This window comes from Bubalus bubalis, chromosome 16 (assembly GCF_019923935.1).
Source record: "Bubalus bubalis isolate 160015118507 breed Murrah chromosome 16, NDDB_SH_1, whole genome shotgun sequence".
Lineage (NCBI taxonomy): Eukaryota > Metazoa > Chordata > Mammalia > Artiodactyla > Bovidae > Bubalus > Bubalus bubalis.
This window is the reverse complement of record NC_059172.1, coordinates 80,174,149-80,196,514: the sequence shown is the minus strand read 5'-3', so window position 1 is coordinate 80,196,514 and position 22,366 is coordinate 80,174,149. Positions and strand designations below refer to the sequence as shown.

At 37.7% G+C, this 22,366-nt stretch overlaps 1 protein-coding gene across 3 annotated transcripts in view; it reads right to left on the bottom strand.

Moving 5' to 3' along the window:
- The window catches only part of DYNC2H1 (dynein cytoplasmic 2 heavy chain 1), a 399,828-nt gene that overhangs the window by 295,947 nt on the left and 81,515 nt on the right, over window positions 1-22,366 (bottom strand). For all 3 annotated transcript variants that reach the window (XM_044929811.2, XM_044929812.2, XM_044929810.2), the window contains exons 39-45: window positions 21,927-22,134; window positions 17,449-17,578; window positions 13,815-13,970; window positions 5,012-5,271; window positions 3,544-3,790; window positions 2,290-2,441; window positions 898-1,042 (exon numbers count right to left, since the gene is read on the bottom strand). In XM_044929811.2, the coding sequence (XP_044785746.2) occupies window positions 898-1,042; window positions 2,290-2,441; window positions 3,544-3,790; window positions 5,012-5,271; window positions 13,815-13,970; window positions 17,449-17,578; window positions 21,927-22,134 (1,298 nt within the window). The remainder of the gene's footprint in view (window positions 1-897; window positions 1,043-2,289; window positions 2,442-3,543; window positions 3,791-5,011; window positions 5,272-13,814; window positions 13,971-17,448; window positions 17,579-21,926; window positions 22,135-22,366) is intronic.

Sequence of the window (22,366 nt, the reverse complement as noted above, 5' to 3'; positions counted from 1 at the left end):
TCAAAACTTAGACCACATTTCCTCTTAAAAATCTACCACACACAACAAAGTTACTCACTCCCTCTTTCATGCTGTCTCTGTAACTAGTACATACTGCTAATGATATACATATTGTGTGCTCAGTCGCTCAGTTGTGTCCAACTCTTTGTGGCCCCATGGACTGTAGCCTGCCAGGCTCCTCTGTCCAATTTTTCAGGCAAGCATACTGGGGTGGGTTGCCATTTCCCACTGCAGGGAATCTTCCCAATCCAGGGACTGAACTCACATCTCTTGTGTCTCCTGCATTGGCAGGTGGATTCTTTACCAATGCACCACCTGAGAAGCCCTGCTATACTTACTACACCATATTAATAGTTTATTTATATGATCAGGTCCCTCATTAGTGTGTGCACGCTCAAAAACAGTGACTCAGTTATCTTTGTATCCTTAGGACCAGCACTGGAAAGAGGAGGTACTCAATAAATATCTTCTACATCCTTACTTTATCAGAGCATTTTAAACATTTCTTCACAGACAGAAGGAAAGAAAGAAACATCAAAAATTACTCTCAGGTTTGAATCCCGGAAGACAGAAACTGAAAGAAGTCAGGAGAAAGATCTAGTTTTAGAAAGAAAACAAACCCCATTGTAAATATGCTAAATTTGAGCTCAAAGCAGAATAACCACTTACCCACTGATTTGTTTTTTCAATATTTGTTGGGTGTCTATTAGAAACTGCCAGAAGATGTAATAGTGAATGAAGTACACACAAACATCTACCCTCGAGAGTTCCTCTCTAGGAGAAAAGTATAAATGGCAGGAAAATAAAGCCTGAGCACCAACACAGGTTAGGATTAAAGGCAGCCCTCTAGAAGTGATACTAATAGACATGAAAACTACAATATAAGTGAATATATACCTGTTCATACACTTGTACCATAGATCCTGCTAAGAGATAAATTTTTGAAGAAGAACCCCAAATAGAATGATTCTTCAGATTTTTATGTAGAACTGCTTCCAAATATGCTCCATAAATTGTTTGTAATTGCTCTCTTTCTGGGTAACTAAAAAAAAAAAAATCATATAAGAAGTTGAAATAAATATTCTAAATTATTATTTTAATGTTAAGGTATAGAACTGATTTCCAAACTGTGTGGTTTTCAAACTGTGAGGCCTAGATACCTCCAAGGTTTACTCAAGGGCTTAAGCCAAACTCACGGTCCTTATTCTTACTTCAACTCAATCAGATCCCTAATTATCTGTTGTCAAATACTAAGGATTCTAATACAGGATTCTAATGAAATGACTTAAAAACATAATTGTTTAAAAGACCACTGATTGTTGGCAAGGGTCAGAGGAAAAGTTTGCTTAAGAAAAAGCATCTGTAATTAAGTATATTCTATACAAAGAACAATAATCCACTTTAGAACTATGGAAGTAGAAAACATCAAATAAAATCAACCTTTCCTCCCAAACCAAAATCTATTTCAATACAGCTGTAACATTCTAAAAGAAGAATGTTAATGGATGGGAGCAGTTTAGCACAACAGCATAAAAAAGATTTGGAGGACTTCGCTGGTGATCCAGTGGTTAAGACTCCATACTTTGACTGCAGAGGGGCTCAGGTTCAATCCCTGGGCAGGAAATAAGATTCCACATGTCATGTGCTATGGTCAAAAAAAAAAAAAAAACCTAAAACAGTACTGTGGTTACTAGAATATATATGGATAAGTGTTACAGCATGTAAGTTTTCCTCAGTTAAGTTATTTAAAAAAAAAAAAGTTTTGTAAAGCAAAATATAACCAAGGATACAATGTCATAAAATTGCAGTTCATGTAACAATCATGGACCATGGAGATGGATGGGTAAAACAGGATTAATATCTGTTGTTGTTGTTGTTTAGTTACTAAATCAGGATTAATATTATAGGACACTAAATGATCTAACTCTACCTTGTTCAGATATAAATTCTCTTTTTAGTTATCTCATAAAATTTGATTGTATTTTTGCTTTATATAACCCATAAAACAGTTAAGCCTAAAACTCACCATTCAGATTCCTGACACTGACATTTAGAGACAATACAAAGTAGTTCTGTTTATTTCTATTACATAAGAAGCACTGATTAAAGCCTTCGTCACCCTAACTTACTTCTTACAGTTTAGGAAGGATAGGAAAAAAATAATATCAGAGCTATTGGACTATTTTTATATTCTACATTTGGAAGTGATATCATTAAGACTTTCATAAAATGCAATATATAAGATGTCTCTCCACGTCAAAAACAAAATTTTAATACAATGATACATACTCTATAGCACAAAGACGAACAATAGAAGTAAATCTGGTAGTAAGCTGATGTCTTCCCAGTCTTCCTCCAGCTGACATAGAAGCCACAATTTGAATATTTTCTAAACCAACCCATTCTAAATTTTCATCATAAAATCCTTGATATGTCAGTACCTATTTAAAAATAAATATGTTTAAATGTTTCATGCTTAAGATTTTATAATCATATTTTGCGTAAAACAATTGTTTCTGAATGAAATCATCCTCTAACTCAAAAATTTGACTGAAATATACTTTAATTTCTTATTTCATTAAAATAATACTGTTCAAGATTCTGTGTTCAATGTCAAAAACAAATTTATGGTTATAGGCGAGGTGGTGGGATAAACTGGAGGTTGGAATTGCACACTGTATACATACAAAATAGATAACAAGTAAGGATCTACTGCCTAGCACAGCCAAGTCTTCTCAATACTCTTTAATGACCTGTATGGGCAAAGGATATAAAAAAGAGTAAATATATTCTATATAACAGATTCACTAATGGATAGCAAAAACTAACAAAGCATGTCAATCAACTATGAGCCAATAAAAATGTTTTTAATTCAAAAAAGACTCTGTTCAGTTAGTTAGCTGAACTATGCTCATTTTAAAAATGCTTTTCAAAATAAATATTAAAGTGCAGATCATACTATTAATATAAATCTACTTGCAATTATCAAAAAAAGTGAAAAATAGGGAAAAATAAAAGGAAAACAGTTTGGGTTTTTTCTGTACATGTTTTAATATATTCAGCAGTTACATAGAAAAGCAAAATGTGAACCTGATTATCAAGCTCTAATTTAGAATTTAGCGTTCCCAGTGTGATATAAATCACATAAAGAAAACCTTCCACAATGACTGAGGCATGCCTGAGGAAATATATTAATATAACTGTTTTTGGAAGAGTGCATACGTAGAAAAATTAAGCCAAAACTTGTGCAATTCTAACACCATCCTCAGCTTCTGTTTTCAGGAATGAAGGGCAGGTAAACAGTGTAGGGTAACAGCTGTTTTCATTCTTTTGAAACAGCGTCTCTATGTAATACTAATTTCTAGATGTAGGAAGTTCAAAGAAAGTAGCCCTGGGGTAGGAATAAGGTGCTTCAGGAGTTTAATTTCCATTTAATTTCCACAATGGTCCTAATGAGAGATGCAGATTTTCTATCTATAAGAAAAGTTAGTGAAATTAAATTGTCTCCAATTATATCAAAACACTTCAAGTGATAATACCCACCTGCTGCAGGAAAGCTATCAAAGTACTGGTGCCCCATTTGTCCAGCCTGGGTAGGTTGATGTCTTTTAAGTACAGAACGAGTCTCTCACAGTCTCTAGGTCTATACACTCGGCCAGTGTTAGTACTGATGACCATGCAAGTCTGGCTCAGTTTCTGCAGGAGATGCTGGGAAGTAGTCTGTGTGCTACAGTGAACTGTGGCGATGTAAGTTGACCGGAGTTGGGAAAACGCATACCTGAGCAGCATCCTGTGAAAGACAAAACACTTGACCTTATAAATGCAACCAGAGAATACTCTTCATATTCAAAATACAATTTCTATTATTCAGTACATATGTACTTTTGGCTGTGCCGGGTCCTCACTGCTACACGTCCTTTTCTCTAGCTGCAGCAAGCAGGAACTACTCCAGCTGCGGCTTGCAGGCTTCTCTTCGTGGGGGCTTCTCGAGACTGAGCACAGACTCTGGGACGCAGAGACTCAGCAGCTGCGGCGCAGGGGCTCAGTAGGTGCGGATCCCAGGCCCCAGAGCACAGGTTCAATAGTTGTGGCACACAGGCTTAGCTGCTCTGCAGCATGTGGAATCTTCCTGGACCGGGGATTGAACCTATGTCTCCAGCACTGGCAGATGGACTCTTTTCCACTAAGCCACCAGGGAAGCCCCCAAGATTTCTAATTCTAAATATTTCCATTTCTAAATTATTTACAATGTTGTTTAAGGAAATAGTAGTAACAATAGATATAATTTCTACAACTATCCATAGCTACTAAACTAGATTTCTAACTTTTAGAGTGGAAAAAAAAATAAATTCATATTTTAAGGCATTCTTGAGACTCAGCCAGAAAAAAAAAAAAATCAAGGTTCACCAAAAATAATTTAGTTTGAAAAAAGTATACATAAAAACCATTTATGTATATATAAAAAGTATACCAAAAAATTGTGATAGATTTTCATATACTCTAGAGTATGTGAAATTTTAATTCTTTAAAGTAAATGCTCCAAAGAGAATCATCTTACATCTAAAAAAAAATGCTCAGTTCAGTTTAGTTGAGTTCAATCACTCAGTCGTGTCTGACTCTTTGCGACCCCATGGACTGCAGCAAGCCAGGCCTCCCTGTCCATCACCAACTCCCAGAGTTTACTCATATCCATTGAGTCGGTGATGCCATCCAAAAAAATGTTCACATGCACTAATCATTTTGTTGTGATTCTATGCACAAATTTTTTTAAGGGTATCTTCTCAGATTTCTCTGATTCCATCAGGAAACACGTAACTTGGCAGGAAAAAAAGGACATATTTTTCTCTATAGTAATATTATTTTTACAAATAGTGACAATAAAGAGTCCTTCATGAAAATGTACCTGCCACTTTAACCAAAAACATGTAACAAAATCTGTTAAATCATTTTAGAACAGGAGAGATACATAAATCCATTACAGGCATCTTGATTATTATTTTTCTGCTCTTACCCTTTGCCACATCCTTCTGGTCCAACAAGAATAAATGGCTGCTTAGTATCAGGACTTAACCAAGGTTTGAAATAGTCTAGGCCTCGCTGCATGTCAGGAGTCTGAATAACTGGAAGAGTGTGGCTATTGCTGAAATCATCAGCAGTCAAGTTTTCTGGCTTCTTTAGCACATACGATGCTAATTGTCCTCTACTTGAGTCATAGTATGTGTCCAGTGGTTTGTGAGGGTCTGGAGGAGATTGTCGTGCCCAGTTAAAAACCTTAAGAAGAAAAAGTTATGAAAGCTTTTCATATACTCCAAACAGAATATGTGAAATTTTAATTCTTTAAAGTAAATGCTCCAAAGAGAATCATCTTACTTCTTAAAAAAGTTCACATGCACGGCTGCTGCTGCTGCTAAGTCGCTTCAGTCATGTCCAACTCTATGCGACCCCATAGACGGCAGCCCACCAGGCTCCTCCATCCCTGGGATTCTCCAGGCAAGAACACTGGAGTGGGCTGCCATTTCCTTCTCCGTCACATGCACTAAACTTACTAAATATCCTTAATAATTATAGTAACATTTTATCTCACATATTATTCTTTAAATGATCATTCAAGCAAATAAATAAAATTCATCTAGAGCTGCCATCTGTGGGGTCGCACAGAGTCGGACACGACTGAAGTGACTTAGCAGCAGTCCACACATATATTGTATAAACATATTCAACTTCCCATTGAGTTCTTATGAAAACTAAACTACAAATAACACAGTGTAGGGCTCCAAGACCCGTCATTTCCAGTATAACTGTCCACTGCACTCTCACCACTGCTGCTCTCAACCTGTTCCTCTTTCAAAACTGTCGTCTATACAGATGCACAGCAGGGAGTTAACCCTAATGCAACTCAACACCTTTACTGACTTTTATTCTGTACAATAAGGCATTGAGTGGTAACAATAAGAAGCATCTGGCAACAGAGGCAACAGATGGGCTACGGAAAGAGAAACACAACAGAGAAAATAATAAAGGGTGGTATCAATGAAACAAAATGACAAAAATGCAGAAACATAATGTTGGAACCAACCCCAATGAATATGTGCTCAATTATTTCAGTGGAGGTCAATAGGAAGAAATCCCTTAATATGTAGAATTTTACTTTATAAACAATGTAGCTGAAATGACTTTTGCACTAAATAAAGATCTATAATGATTGTTCCATCTAAGCATTTATAACTGGAAAACTCTTCTGGTTAAAAAAATGATTAAAAATTTGTTACTTTAAGATTAAAATGAATAAAATAACTATATTTAGTCATATAGCTAAGAAGGTACAAAAATATCTAACAAAAAACATAGTCCAGACTTTAGCCTCTTAAAAAATCTTTCATAATTTTATTTTTTAATCAAAGGATAACTGCTTTACAGATTTGTATGTCAAACCTCAACATGAAGCATCCACAGGTATACATATATCCCCTCCCTGTGGAACCTCCCTCCCCATCCCACCCCCCTAGGTTGATACAGAGCCAATGTTTGAGTTTCCTGAGCCATACAGCAAATTCCCACTGGCTATCTACTTTACATATGATAATGTAAGTTTCTACGTTATTCTGTCCATACATCTCATCCTCCCCTCCCCTGCCCATGTCCATAAGTCTATTCTCTATGTCTGTTTCTCCATTACTGCTCTGAAAATAAATTCTTCAGTGCCATCTGTCAGTACCATTCTTCAGTACCATCTTCAGGATATACGCATTAGTATACGATATTTCGGAGAAGGCAATGGCACCCAGCTCCAGTACTCTTGCCTGGAAAATCCCATGGACGGAGGAGCCTGGTAGGCTGCAGTCCATGGGGTCGCTAAGAGTCAGACACGACTGAGCGACTTCACTTTCACTTTTCACTTTCATGCCTTGGAGAAGGAAATGGCAACCCACTCCAGTGTTCTTGCCTGGAGAATCCCAGGGACAGAGGAGCCTGGTGGGCTGCTGTCTATGGGGTCGCACTGAGTCGGACACGACTGAAGCGACTTAGCAGCAGCAGCAGCAGCAGCAGCAGCAGCATACGATATTTATCTTTCTTTTTCTGACTTACCTCACTGTGTATAATAGGCCCTAGGTTCATCCATCTCATTAGAACTGACACAAATGGGTTCCCTTTTATGATTAATATTCCATTGTGTATATGTACTACAACTTCTTTATCCAATCATCTGTAAATGAACATCTAGGTTGCTTCCATGTTCTAGCTATTGTAAACAGTGCTGCAATGAACAATGGGATACATGTGTCTTTTTCAATTTTGGCTTCCTCAGAGTATTTGCCTAGGAGTGGGACTGCTGGGTCATATGGTGCTTTCATTCCTAGTTTTTTAAGGAATCTCCATACCGCCGTAGTGGCTGTATCAATTTACATCCCCACCAACAGAGCAAGAGGATTCCCTTTCCTCCATACCCTATCCAGCATTTATTGTTTGCAGATTTTTTTATGACGGCCATTCTGACCAGTGTGAGGTGATATCTCATGGCAGTTTTGACTTGCATTTCTCTAATAATGAGGGAGGTTGAGCATACTTTCATGTGTTTGGTAGCCATCAGTATGTCTTCTTGGGAGAAATGTCTGTTTAGGTCTTTTTCCCACTTTTTCAATGGGTTGTTGCTCTGGTATTGAGTTGTATATATATTTTGGAAATTAATCCTTTGTCAGTTGTTTCATTTGCTATCATTTTCTCCCATTCTGAGGGTTGTCTTTTCACCTTGCTTATAGTTTCCTTTGCTGTGCAAAAGCTTTTAAGTTTAACCAGGTCACACTTGTTTACTTTGGTTTTTATTTCCATTACTCTAGGAGATGAGTCATAGCGAATCTTCTGTTGATTTATGTCAAGTGTTCTGCCTATGATTTCCTCTAACAGTTTTATAGTCTCTGGTCTCACATTTACATCTTTAATCCCTTTTGAGTTTATCTCTGTGTATAGTATTAAGAAGTGTTCTAACTTCATTCTTTTGCACGTAGCTGTCCAGTTTTCCCAGCACCACTTATTGAAGAGGCTGTCTTTGCTCCGTTGTATATTCTTGCCTTCTTTGTCAAAACTAAAGTACCCATAGGTGCATGGGTTTATTTCTGGGCTTTCTATCTTATTCCATTGGTCTGTATTCCTGTTTTGTGCCATTACCGTACTGTCTTGATGACTGTAGCTTTGTAGTATAACATGAAGTCACAACAGTTGATTCCTCCAGCTCCATTCCTCTTTCTCAAGACTGCTTGGGCTATTCAGGGTCTTCTGTGTTTCCATATGAAATGTGAAATTTTTGTTCTAGTTCTGTGAAAAATGCCATAGGTAATTTTCATAGGGATCACACTGAAACTGTAGATTGCATTTGGTAGTATAGTCATTTTCACAATATTGATTCTTCCAACACAGGAACATGTAATATCTCGCCATCTGATTACATCATCCTTGATTTCTTTCATCAGTGTCTTGTAATTTTCTGTATATATTCTTTTGTCTCCTTGGTTCAGTTAATTCCTAGATATTCTATTCTTTTTGTTGCAATGGTGACTGGGATTGATTCCTTAATTTCCCTTTCTGATTATTCATTGTTAGTATATAGGAATGCAAGTGATTTCTGCATATAGATTTTGTATCATGTGACTCTGCTAAATTCACTGATTAGATCTAGCATTTTCTGATAGTATATTTAGGGCTATCGACTTCCCTGGTGGCTCAGATGATAAAGCGTCTGTCTACAATGCAGGAGACCCAGGTTTGATCCCTGGGTTGGGAAGATCCCCTGGAGAAGGAAATGGCAATCCACTCCAGGACTACTTCCTGGAAAATCCCATGGACAGAGGAGCCTGGTAGGCTACCGTCCATGGGGTCACAAAGAGTCGGACACGACTGAGCAACTTCACTATATCCCTATATCCCTATATGTATAGTATCATGTCATCTGCAAACAGTGACAGCTTTACTTCTTTTCTGATCTGGATTCATTTTATTTTTCTTCTCTGACTGCTGTAGCTAGGACTTCCAAAAACATGTTGAGTAACAGTGGTGACAATGGACAACCTTGTCTTGTTCCTGATCTTAGGGGAAATGCTTTCAGGTTTTCACCATTGAGAATAATGTTTGCAGTGGGCTTATAATATATGGTCTTTACTATGTTGAGGTAGGTTCATTCTATGCCCATTTTTGGAAGAGTTTTAATCATAAATGCGTGCTGATTTGTGTCAAAGGCTTTTTCTGTATCTATTGAGATTAAGCACAAGCTGGAATCAATATTGCCTGGAAAAGTAGCATTAACCTCAGATATGCAGATGACACGACCCTTATGGCAGAAACCAAAGAAGAACTAAAGAGCCTCTTGATGAAAGTGAAAGAGAGTGAAAAAGTTGGCTTAAAACTCAACATTCAGAAAATTAAGATCACAGCATTTGGTCCCATCACTTCATGGCAAATAGATGGGGAAACAATGGAAACAGCGACAGACTTTATTTTCTTGAGCTCCAAAATCACTGCAGATGGTGACTGCAGCCGGGAAATTAAAAGACGCTTACTCCTTGCAAGAAAAGTTATGACCAATCAAGACAGCATATTACAAAGCAGAGATATTACTCTGCCCTCAAAGGTCCATCTAGTCAAAGCTATGGTTTTTCCAGTAGTCACTATGGACATGAGAGCTGGACTATAAAGAAAGCTGAGTGCTGAAGAACTGATGCTTTTGAACATCAATGGTGGTGTTGGAAGACTCTTGATAGTCACTTGGACAGCAAGGAGATCCAGCCAGTCCATCCAAAAGGAAATCAGTCCTGAATATTCCATTGGAAGGGCTGATGCTGAAGTTGAAACTCCATTACTTTGGCCACCTGATGCGAAGAACTGACTCATTAGAAAAGACCCTGATGTTGGGAAAGATGGAAGGCAGGAGGAGGAGGGGAGGACAGAGGATGAGATGGTTGGATGGTATCACTGACCCAATGGACATGAATTTGAGTAAACTCCGGAAGTTAGTGATGGACAGGGAAGCCCAGCATGCTGCATGCAGTCCACGGGTCGCAAAGAGTCAGACACGACTGAGGAACTGAACTAAACTGAACTGAGATTATCATATGGTTTTATCATTCAATTTGTTAATATGGTATATCACATGGATTGATTTGTATATATTGAAGAATCCTCACATCCCTGAAATAAATTCAACTTGATCATGGTGTATGAGCTTTTTAATATGTTGTTGAATTCTGTTTCCAAAAATTTTGTTGAGGGTTTTTGCATCTATGTTCATCAGTGATATTGGCCTGTAGTTTTCTCTTTGCCTGGTTTGGGTATCAGGGTGATGGTGGCCTCATAGAATGAGTTCGGAAGTGTTCTTTCCTCTGCAATTTTTTGAAAGAATTTTATAAGGATAGTCATTAGCTCTTCTCTAAATATTTTAAGGAATTCACCTGTGAAGCCATTTGGTCCTCGACTTTTGTTTTTTGAGAGATATTTGATCACAACTTCAATTTCAGTGCTTGTAATTGGGTTGTTCATAGTTCCCATTTCTTCCTGGTTCAGTCTGGAAAGATTGAATTTTTCTAAGAATCTATCCATTTCTTCCAGGTTATCCATTTTATTGCCATATAGTTGTTCATAATAGTCTCTTATATTCCTTTGTATTTCTGCATTGTCTATTTTAACCTCTCCTTTTTCATTTCTAATTATGTTGATTTAATTCTTCTTTTTTTTCTGGAAGAGTCTAGCTAAAGGTTTGTCAATTTTGTTTATCCTCTCAAAGAACCAGCTTTTAGTTTTATTAATCTTTACTATTGTTTCTTTCATTTCTTTTTTCGCTCTGATTTTTATGATTTCTTTCCTTCTGCTAATTTTGGCCGTTATTTGTCCTTTTTTCCAGTGGTTTTAGGCATAAGGTTAGACTGACTATTCAATGTTTCTCTTGTTTCTTGAGTTAGGATTGTATTGCTATAACCTTCCCTCTTAGAACTGCTTTTGCTGTAACCTTGAAAGAAAAGCTATGGCCAGTCTAAACAGCATATTAAAAAGCAGAAACATTACTTTGCTAACAAAGGTCCACCTAGTCAAAGCTATGATCTTTCTAGTAGTCAAATGTATTCTTTTTTTTAAACTTATTGTGTTCGAGGTCTCCTTTTCCCAGGTTTCAAAGTTCAATTCTTTCTTCCTTTTAGTTTCTGCCCTCCTTAGGTTGGTCCGGTGGTTTGTGTATGCTTCATTATACAGTGAGATTTGTGCTGAGTTTGTTTTTTTCCCTCTGATGGGCAGGGCTGAGTGTGGTGGTAATCTTGTCTGCTGATGACTGGACTTGTAATTTTGTCTTGTTTTTGTTTGCACAGGGTGTTACTGGTGGTTGGTCTTATATTCAAGTAGTTTCCTTTCTGGGAATTCTTAATATTTGATACTCCCTAGGGTTAGGAGTTCTCTGGTAGTCTAGGTCTTGGAGTCAGTGCTCCCACTCTAAAGGCTCAGAGCTTGGTCTCTGGCTGACTGTCTTCTTCCCGCTGATCCTCACTCACTTCCTCAGGGTTTGAGGTGTGTGTGTGGCTGGCTACAGGAAGGTCTGACATGCTTGGGCTCTTTGGCTCTTCTGGATTTCTCCTGGCAGCCAGACTTGGATTCCTCAGCTCCGGACTGGTGGTTTATGATCAAGGACATAATCCAGGAAGAGACGGCCAAGTGGAAAAGACGTACAGGGCAGGGTGTATGAAAGTTCCACTTCTGTCCAGGATACCAACCTCCCTCCACTGCCACATACTCAAGGGAGCTGCTCACCAGACACCACCCCCAATTATTGTATAAAATGTTAATAACACCATAAAATACCATAAACTAGTTCAAAGAAGAAAATAAATATATATGTACCTATGTACTTATACAGATGGTCCCCAACTTACAATGGCTTTACTTATGATTTTCCATGTTTACAACAGGGAAAAAGTGATATGCATTCAGTAAAAACCATATTTTGAATTTTGATCTTTTCCTAGACTAGTGATATGTGGTATGATACCGTCCTGTGATGCTGGGCAGCAGCAGTGAGTGGAAGCAAACTGCAGCTCATAGGCAGCCACACAATCACCAGGGTAAACAACTGATATACTTAAAACCACACTGTCTTTCACTTTCTGCATAGTAGTTGAGAAATTACACACTATTCAACACTTTATTATAAAGTAAACTTTGTGTTAGATTATTTTGCCCAACAGTAGGCTAACATTCTGAGCACTTCGAGACAGACTGTATTAAGTCATGATATTTGATAGGTTAGAGGAGGTAAATGCATTTTAAACTTAGGATATTTTCAACTTATGATGAGTTTATCTGGCTGTAATCCCATCATAATTCAAAGAAAATCTATATATAAATGTATTCATGCATGCTCAGTGGTTGTTGTGTCTGACTGTTTGCAACCCCATGCACTGTGGCCCGCCAGGCTCCTCTGTGGGATTTTTCAGGAAGAAATACTGGAGTGGGTTGCCCTTTCCTCCTCCAGGGGATCTTCCTCATTCAGGGATGGAACCCTCATCTCCCACATCTCCTGCATTGGCAGGCAGATTCTCTATCACTGAATCACCTGAGAAGTCCATAAAAAACAGAGTCTGAGCCTTCTCAATCTATAACTTTATTCACATTTGACAGGCCAAAGTGCAAATGTGGAAGCAGCAGATTTCAAAATATGCAGTCAGAGAGCTAGAGACTCCTTTGAGGTTTCTCAGAAGTGATAGTGGCATTAAGAGAGAAAGACTTAGAAGCTTCCTACTCTACCTGGAGCATGTCAGTTTGTTCTGTTTTATTAAATATTGTGCTTCTAAGTATAATTTCTTTTGAGAAAGAATCCCACCACTTAATCTTACTAAACAGTGGTTTAAGAGAATCAAATAATATAATAATACATAGTATTTTTGCTTCATAATTTTTAATTCTCTTTCTCAAAAAAAAAAAAAAGAGTCCTTCCTATGAACTCAAATTGGTCCACTTTTTTTTAACTTTTTATTTTATATTGGGTTATAGCCAATTAACAATTCTGTGATGGTTTCAGGTGAACAGTGAAATGATTCTGCCATATATATAGATATATCCATCCTCCCTCAAACTCCACTCCCATCAAGGCTGAAAATTAGTCTACTTTTAAAGATAAGTACAGCAGCCAATGTTGCTGTTTATTACTTGTTTCCAAATGCACTTTACATTGATCATCTCATTTAGTCACATTTAACATCCCTCTGAAGAACCATTTCACTATAATACTGTCATTTAGTCACTAAGTCATATCTGACTCTTCTGAGACTCCATGGACTGTAGCCCACTAGGCTCCTCTGTCCACAGGATTTCCCCAGCAAGAATACTGGAGTGGGTTTCCATTTCCTTCACCAGAGGTTCTTCCCAATCCAGGGATCCAACTAGCTTCTCCTGCATTGGCAGGCAGTTTGTTTACCATTGAGTCACCAGGGAAGCCAAATATAAATGTATTGTTATTGTATTAAATGCATAACTTCAAAATGCTATACCCAGGTCTTCCCAGGTGGCACTAGTAGTAAAGAACCCACCTGCCAAGGCAGGTAGAGCTAAGAGACGCAGGTTCGATTCCTGGGTTGAGAAGATCCCCTGGAGGAGGTCATGGCAACCCACTCCAGTATTCTTGGCTGGAGAATCCCATGGACAGAGGAGCCTGGCAGAACACCCCCATCGGGTTGCACAGAGTCAGACAAGATTGAAGCGACTTATTAGAACGCATGCATGCACATACCCAGGGTCAATGAAAATTAACAAAAAATGTTGACTAAACACAGGCTTTAAATGTGTACTACCTCTTTGGTGAATTCCAGACGTGACTTCAAGTTCAGATTTCCACCAAGACCCCTTATGAGATTAATAATAAATTGATCATGATCTCTGCATCCATGTAGATGTGACAATCCATTCATCACAGTTCCAACCAAACTTGTTTCTACCACATAGTCATTCTGTTGATTAAAATTCATATTACAAACAAAGGAAAAATATTAACAAGTAAATTAGCACCATACACAGATTGTTTACTCATCTTTTCAAGGATCATATTTAAATTTTTCCCACTACTCAAGTTGTAGAAAGTTTAGATTTCAACTTATACATAAACATTGAAAATAAAAAGTAATAATAAAAATACAATTGTGTATTTCTAGCTGTAAGTATGAGTCCTCAAATAGATACACAATTTGTTTACTTCTTAAACCTGAAAAAAATTTTTTAAAAAGGTAAATCAATGAACATCAGTCTAAATATAACAGTTCCTCATTTCCTCTTGATAATTAAAAAAGTAGCTAGACACCTCAACTAGAGAGTAGCCCCTGCTCACCACAACTAGAAAAAGCCCATACACAGCAACACACAGCACAGCCAAAAATAAAAATAAATTAACTAATTTTTTAAAAAAGAAGCTAGAGGCAAAGGCTAGATTAATGGTTCTGGACCAAAAAACGTTAGTAAAGGCAGGCTTAAAAACAATTTGGAGCTTTTCCTCTATACAGAATTTTAAAATGAAACTTTTGGACTCAGGTGGTATAGATTATTAAGATCCGTGGGCCTCTGGGGCCCTATGTAGTTAACAGGGAAAACCAGTTATAGTTAGAATCTGTATGTAGTGCTAGGTAGCTTTTTTTAAAAGGGAGAATTAAACAGAGCACTTGTTTTAATTGGAGAAGGCGATGGCACCCCACTCCAGTACTCTTACCTGGAAAATCCCATGGATGGAGGAGCCTGGTGGGCTGCAGTCCATGGGGTCGCCAAGAGTCAGACACAACTGAGCAACTTCCCTTTCACTTTTCACTTTCATGCATTGAAGAAGGAAACGGCAACCCACTCCAGTGTTCCTGCCTGGAGAATCCCAGGGACAGGAGAGCCTGGTGGGCTGCCGTCTATGGGGTCACACAGAGTCAGACACGACTGAAGTGACTTAGCAGCAGCTTGTTTTAACGGAAGTCAACTCTAACTGACATACTATGCTATGTTAAGTCGCTTCTGTCATGTCCAACTCTTTGCAACCCCAAAGACTGTAATCTTCCAGGCTCCTCTGTCCATGGGATTTTCCAGGCAAGAATACTGGAATGGGTTGCCATTTTCTTCTCCAGAAGTCTAATAGTAGAAATGGTTAATTCACTGTGGTAGAAGCTATAGAGCAGAAAAATAGAGTGTTTTGAGAAAGGATAACTCAGCTTGAGGACTCAAGGTGTCCTTAAGGAAGATGACAATTGCTAACATTTGAAAAGTGAGACCTATCTGGCATACAGAGAACTCAGCATATGCAATGGTAAGCAACGGGCACACTTAAGGAATTAAAAGAAGCATATTCCTGAACAAGCAAAGGCAGAGTGATTCAAGACAGAGAGGCAGGCAAGGGCCAGAGTATGTGGAATTGCATAGGCCATGATAAGGAGTGCAAATTATATCTCAGTGCCTTTAAACTTTAAGAGAATAAAATGACTAAATTTACATTTTTAAAAATCTCTCTGCCTGCATAATAAATAATTTTCAAAGAACAGAAATAGGAGGGGAAAAGGGGGAAAAACAGAAGGAGATGGATAGAAATCCAGCAGCTTAGGCCATACTGAGTTCTAAGCTTTAAAGGCAAGATAAAGGCAAAAGAAACCGACATATTTTCCTCTAGATTGTCTAATCTGCTAAATATAAGAAAGTAAAGCTCTACTTATAAATAAAATCAACACTTGACTAGAGCATTCATTATGGTGTATCTCTCAGAATCTGAACATGGTAAACAAAGCACAGAATAAAGAAAGAAGGAACACTCAACACATAAAATCTCAAACAAGAACAAGGACCTGAGAATAGAATCAGTTTATTTTCTAACTAAATCTTTGGATCACTCTACGGTTTAAAAATGTTATTCTGTCATGTCTGTAGTCACAAATCCCAAATAGGGGAGAGTCAAAGAGTCAATATATTCTATGCAGTGCTATATCTCTCATTCTAACACCTAACAGCATGCAAGCTGAGGACTTCAAGGCATCTGCACTGGAAAGCATGGTTAGGTTTGTATGTTTTATACTCACAAAATAACAACACACCTACTGAAAAGGTGTTACAAACATAGGTATCAGTTATTTAAGCTCATATGTTCATTTTTCTAAGTTGTTTTTTTTTTATGTGGACCATTTTTAAAGTCTTTATTGAATTTGTTAAAATTTTGCTTCTGTTTCATGTTTTTTGGTTTTTTGGCCATGAGGCATGTGGGATCTTACTTGGCTTCCCAAGCAGGAATCAAGAGTACAGAAGGTGAAATCCCAACCACTGGACTGTCAGGGAAGTCGCAAGCTCGTGTACTCTTATTCACCATGCTGTTATTACCAAACTTCGCTTCTGCGGATACAATCAGGAGTACACCAGGCTTAACCTTTGCCCTCAAGGTGCTTGCAGTTGCATGAAAGCAGTTCTAGCTGAAAGACATAGTACACTGCTGCAGAAGCACAAGGAGGCCGACAGCTCAGTCAGACTTAGGGCTGGGGGGAGGGCTCTTCCCTCAAGTCTCCAGGGAAACCTATCTCATTTGTGTCATTTCGCCCAAATCCCTAGTCCTCCACCATTCATCTTTACAAAGTCAGAAAAGAAAAAAGTTTAGAAAACTAAAGTGAAATTGCCATTTCTCTATATGATTTGCCCAACCCTGAAGTATCGACCTCTAAATTAAGTTCACAATCACCTTTAAAAAAAACTCATTGCTATTTATTTTCTCTATTTTTATGTTTATTTTTTTATACAGGCAATGACATGAGAGAAATCAAAATCTGAAAAGATCCTGTAAGAACATGAATATTGTCTTCTTTGCATGCTAAACTTCTATTCATGCTTCAAATTCAAAATTGTATGTCATTTCCTTTAAAACTCTCCTGGAAGGCAGCAATTCTCTCTTTATCCTGTTATATTGTGATTATCTTTTTCCATGTCAGTGTCCTCTGTGACACAAACCCTTCTCAGTGAAAGGGACTGTCCTATTAATGTTCACCTGGCAAAGTTTCATCAAGGGCATCTATTTGATAAGCAATAAATTTTTGCTAAATAAACAAATGTTTCAATAATATTATAAATAATTCATCATGTTTCTCTACTTTAATACTGTCATTATATTTAGCATGATATATAGGCAGTATTTGTTGACATAGTAAAATGGGGCAGAAAGATCATTTTGCTAGTAAAACGTCAAATGGCATTCCAGTTTTCAAGATTTTTAGGTTAAGTGTTGCAAGGTATCATGGATGGAAGAATTATTTTAAGACTTAACACAATAAAAGTTATACCATGAAATACAGTGGGAGAGCAGTGAAGACACCTACCCTTCACTACACCCCCACATTCTGTCAGAACGCTACTAAAAGGTGGTTAAATGTAAGCAACAGTCAGTCATTATACTTTTTGCCTAAATAATTATGAATATTATAATTATCTTACCTGTTTTAGAACCCATTGTAATGCCTTTTCAAAATAATCCCCAATCCAGTTTTCAAGATTATTCCTAAATGTAGGAGGCTGATTCCTCAACCAAGATTTTATCAGAGAATTAAGATCTGTCTCTTCATCACTGAAACATATTAACAAACATTAAAAATTATTTAGGAGTAAATCATAAATTTACTTTCAAAATAAATTTCTGCTCCAATAAACATTATTCTACATATGCACTCTATCTATCTGCTAGTATACAAGAGTTCATTTTAGTTACTTCTGTATATGTATGTGTGTATACACTACATCTACTTATATAAGCACAAATAAGTGTGTGTACATATATAATGTCATTTTCTATATAACAAACCAAATAAACCTCACCTCTATCATTGTAAGTATAAATTAAAGAAGAATTACACATCCACAAGTTAGCCACAAAGTGGTCTAAACCATTCCTACCCAAAGTGGGGTCTACAGAATCCCAAGTACCATTCCAGACCTAATGAAGCAAAATCTTTGCTTTAACAATATCCCTAGATGATTCAAATGCACATTAGACAAGCTGCACTGCATCTTAATGCAGACCTTTAAAAATACTTTTTGTTTTTCTCTATCTCCAAAAAAGCTGACCACCTAAATTCCATGCCACTACTGAAACTTGAAAATCACGCTAAAGTAAAATCTAATTTTTTTAGCAAAGCACTTAATTATTTGAGTAACACCCAATGTTTGAAATTATACATAATATTGACATCTTATTCAAAATTACATGTTGCTGCTGCTGCTAAGTCGCTTCAGTCGTGTCTGACTGTGCGACCCCATAGACGGCAGCCCACCAGGCTCCCCCGTCCCTGGGATTCTCCAGGCAAGAACACTGGAGTGGGTTGCCATTCCTTCTCCAATGCATGAAAGTGAAAAGGGAAAGTGAAGTTGCTCAGTCATGTCTGACTCTTAGGGACCCCATGGACTGCAGCCTACCGGGCTCCTCCGTCCATGGGCTTTTCCAGGCAAGAGTACTGGAGTGGGGTGCCATTGCCTTCTCCAAATTACATGTTACACATTTATAAAAATTATAGTAAAAACAACTTATAGACTAATAATTTTAGAAGTTACAAGGGCCCACAATTCTGTCATTTCTCCTGTCCTCTACCAGTGTTTCACAGTAACACAAATAAATACTGAGTCCTTGAATTTCTCCTCCCACATTTCTATCCAGTTTAATAAGGAAAAGAAATAAAAGATCAAAGGTAAATATGTAAATTACATTCGATACACTCAAAACAGACAAAGGAAAGCTGCTAAACTCTTTTCAGCATGAAGTCTTTGTTGTCAATGGTGGTTTAGTGGCTAAGTCGTGTCTGACTCTTGCAAACCATGGACTGTAGCCCGCCAGGTTCCTCTGTCCATGGGATTTTCCAGGCAAGAACACTGGAGTGGTTTGCCATTTCCTTCTCCAGGGGATCTTCCTGACTCTGGATCAAACCCAGGTCTCCTGCACTGCAGGCAAATTCTTTACCAACTGAGCTACTAGGGACAACTATTGTTGTCAACAGCATCTCCTTAGTACCTATGGCAACAACACGTCTTGGTTTGCCTAAGACAATCTTGATTTATATCAGTTATCCCAGCATAATAAATGGCATCCTCTTTCATTATTAAAAGGTCCTCATTTGGCCTACTGCAGAGCAAGTGCAAAATATCTGCTGAAGAAATGAATAAAACCTAAAAATCAAAGTTAATCAAAAATAAACTAAAAATAACAAGTATTTGTGTTTTACATGAACTCATAAATACTCATTATGTCTCTCACAAACAATATCTGGTTCACCAACAATTTTCAAATCATCTACAGCAACGAGTCTTTTTTCTGATAAAAAGCAATGGCATTCTGCTGCTGCTGCTGCTGCTGCTGCTAAGTCGCTTCAGTTGTGTCCGACTCTGTGCAACCCCATAGATGGCAGCCCACCAGGCTCCCCCATCCCCGGGATTCTCCAGGGAAGAACACTGGAGTGGGTTGCCATTTCCTTCTCCAATATGCATGAAAGTGAAAAGTGAAAGGCAAGTCGCTCAGTCGTGTCTGACTCCTAGCAACCTCATGGACTGCAGCCTACCAGGCTCCTGCATCCATGGGATTTTCCAGGCAAGAGTACTGCAGTGGGGTGCCATTGCCTTCTCCAAATGGCATTCTACTTAACCTTTATTACATTAACATTCTCGCTTATAATTGCTGTTATATTTATCTATCTCCTCTATGTAGACATATGCTCTATAAAAATAAGCCCTGTAAAAATACAAGCCCTTCATAATTGTTAGTTTTACTCCTTTCTTGCTGACTCTCTTAAAATGCCTAAATTCGTACCATACATGTAACAGGCATTCAATAAATATTTTAAAATTTAATGATAAGCTTTCCTTTATCCTATTTTTCTCACAGGATTATGAGAACACATGAATAAATGAGATAAACTGTGTGAGATACTGCTACAAAAGCTATAAACTCAATGCCATATTATTGATTGGGAACACACATGTACACCCATGGCGGGTTCATGTTGATGTATGGCAAAACCAATACAACATTGTAAAGTAATTAGCCTCTAATTAAAATAAATAAATTTAAATTAAAAAAATAATAATTAATACCTCAAAATGTTAATTGGGAGTTTGTGGCTAGTTTAATGTAAATTCTTCCTACAATATTATCAAAGAAGCAAGCAATTAAATAATTTTGGAAATATTCTGGATCAATTTGATAACAAACGTCATTTCAAATGATTCTAAAAGAGTAGAACATTGTAGACTGATAAATATCAAATTCTAAAACATAAATTCAAAAAGTAAACTTTTTAATAATTCATTTTGGGAAATGAAATTGGCTCAAATATGCCACTATGTTTACTACTGTTGATGAAATATAAAATTAGTTTATTTTTGCTCTTCAAGTCTCTTCCAAATACACTCAAGAAGAAATGAAATATTAAATAAAGAGGTTTCCAATTTGTAAAATGAAAGATCAGGCCATTTAATAGGCCCTATTTAAACTTGTTCAATAAAATACAGTACGAGGAGTTGACAGCTACACACACGCATCCACAGCTTAAACCACAGTGATTCCAAACCGCAGCCAAACAGTTCTGCCAGGGAAAGAAAATAAAAAACAGGTGTTGCGTGTTCCCCAATTCACTTTTTCTTTCTCTTCTTAAACACTTAATGTTGTTTACAAATACTACTAATGCCAGAACAGGGCCAGGCACAAACAGTCCTACACCTTCTCTGCCATATAAATACAGATTTTTGTTTACACAGTTTTATCCCAAGTCTGAAAACATCTGCTGCTATCTGCTACTGCTAAGGGCTACACCGTCTCAGCCTGGCCCTGGACCCACAGCTTGGCCACCTCCAGCCTGCCTTGAGCCAGTCCTGGGCCTTCTCTCTGGGTGAGCTTGGTCTTCACCTTGACGGAGAGGGACTCCAACCCAGCCTTCCTCACCGCCCTCCCCCTCTCCTCCTCGTCGCTCTCCTCCTGTGCAGCATCGTCCTGCTTCTCAATTTTGTGCTGCGTGCTGCTGAAGACCGACCACCAGATGATGGGGCCTTCATATATCAGGACGTCCTGCCAGCTGAAGGTCTGCTGGTTCTGGCACAACAACATCATGTCCTTCTCCAGGTTGTTGAGGCTGTGGTACTTATGGCTGCTGATGCACTCCTTTATCCTATTACATCTTTAACCTATTTAAACCTAGGTTAGCTTTGCTGCTGCTGCTAAGTCACTTCAGTCATGTCTGACTCTAAAAGTCTATAAATGTAAAAGTCTATAAATCTAAAATTCTATGATTAAAATATTGCTACTCAGCTTTAAATTATTAACCTCCAGCTTATAAGTAGTATGTTCACGTCTCTGAACTCATTCATAATATTTAAAGAAAAGTTATAGAAAAAAGAAAAAACAAATATTAATACTTGCTGTTTCATTTATGCAAACAAAAAATAATTATTTAGTAATTGTGATACCACTACTGCTGCTGCTGCTAAGTCGCTTCAGTCGTGTCCAACCCTGCGTGAACCCAGAGACGGCAGCCCACCAGGCTCCTCCGTCCCTGGGAGTCTCCAGGCAAAAACACTGGAGTGGGTTGCCATTTCCTTCTCCAATGCATGCATGCATGCTAAGTGGCTTTAGTCGTGTCCAACTCTGTGCAACCCTATGGACAGCAGCCCACCAGGCTCCTCTGTGCATAGGATTCTCTAGGCAAGAATACTGGAGTGGGTTGCCATGTCCTTCTCCTGTGATACCACTATACTGCTGAAATAATTCAACTACATAAACAGGAACTCTGAATGAATAAAAATGTAACAAAGAAGTTAATAAACAATGAAAAAAAACAAATATTCACATATTACTCATGTATCACTTATGTCACTTCACTATGAAACCAAAATAATAATTGAAAATATTCTAACACAATGTATGCAAACGCACTTACCTAAGAAAGATCATTCCCATTCTAGATATTGTAGCTGGTGAGGCACAACTTAAATCGTGAGTTTCAAATAAGAAGTTAACATTTTGGCCAAACTGAATCCTTTCTCCACTGGGCATAGTGAGTAATCGATTATCATCCAGAACAGAATTCAGAGATTCTATCCATTCAGGATCAATATCACCATCACAGATTATCCATGAGCTAACATCTATTTTCAAACAAAAACGTAGACAGCAAAATAAACGTGAGGAGAATAATATTTAAAAATAAAGAATAAAATAATTATCTGTTATTCTTTAGAAGCAATTTTCATATTATTTTATATTTCTGAAGCCAAATATAAAGAACAAAGAGTTGAACAAGTTGAAGTTTTTCATGTGAATTTATACTACAAATGTGTGGAGAACCCATAGGCAATCCTGGCTCAGCTGGACGAAGAC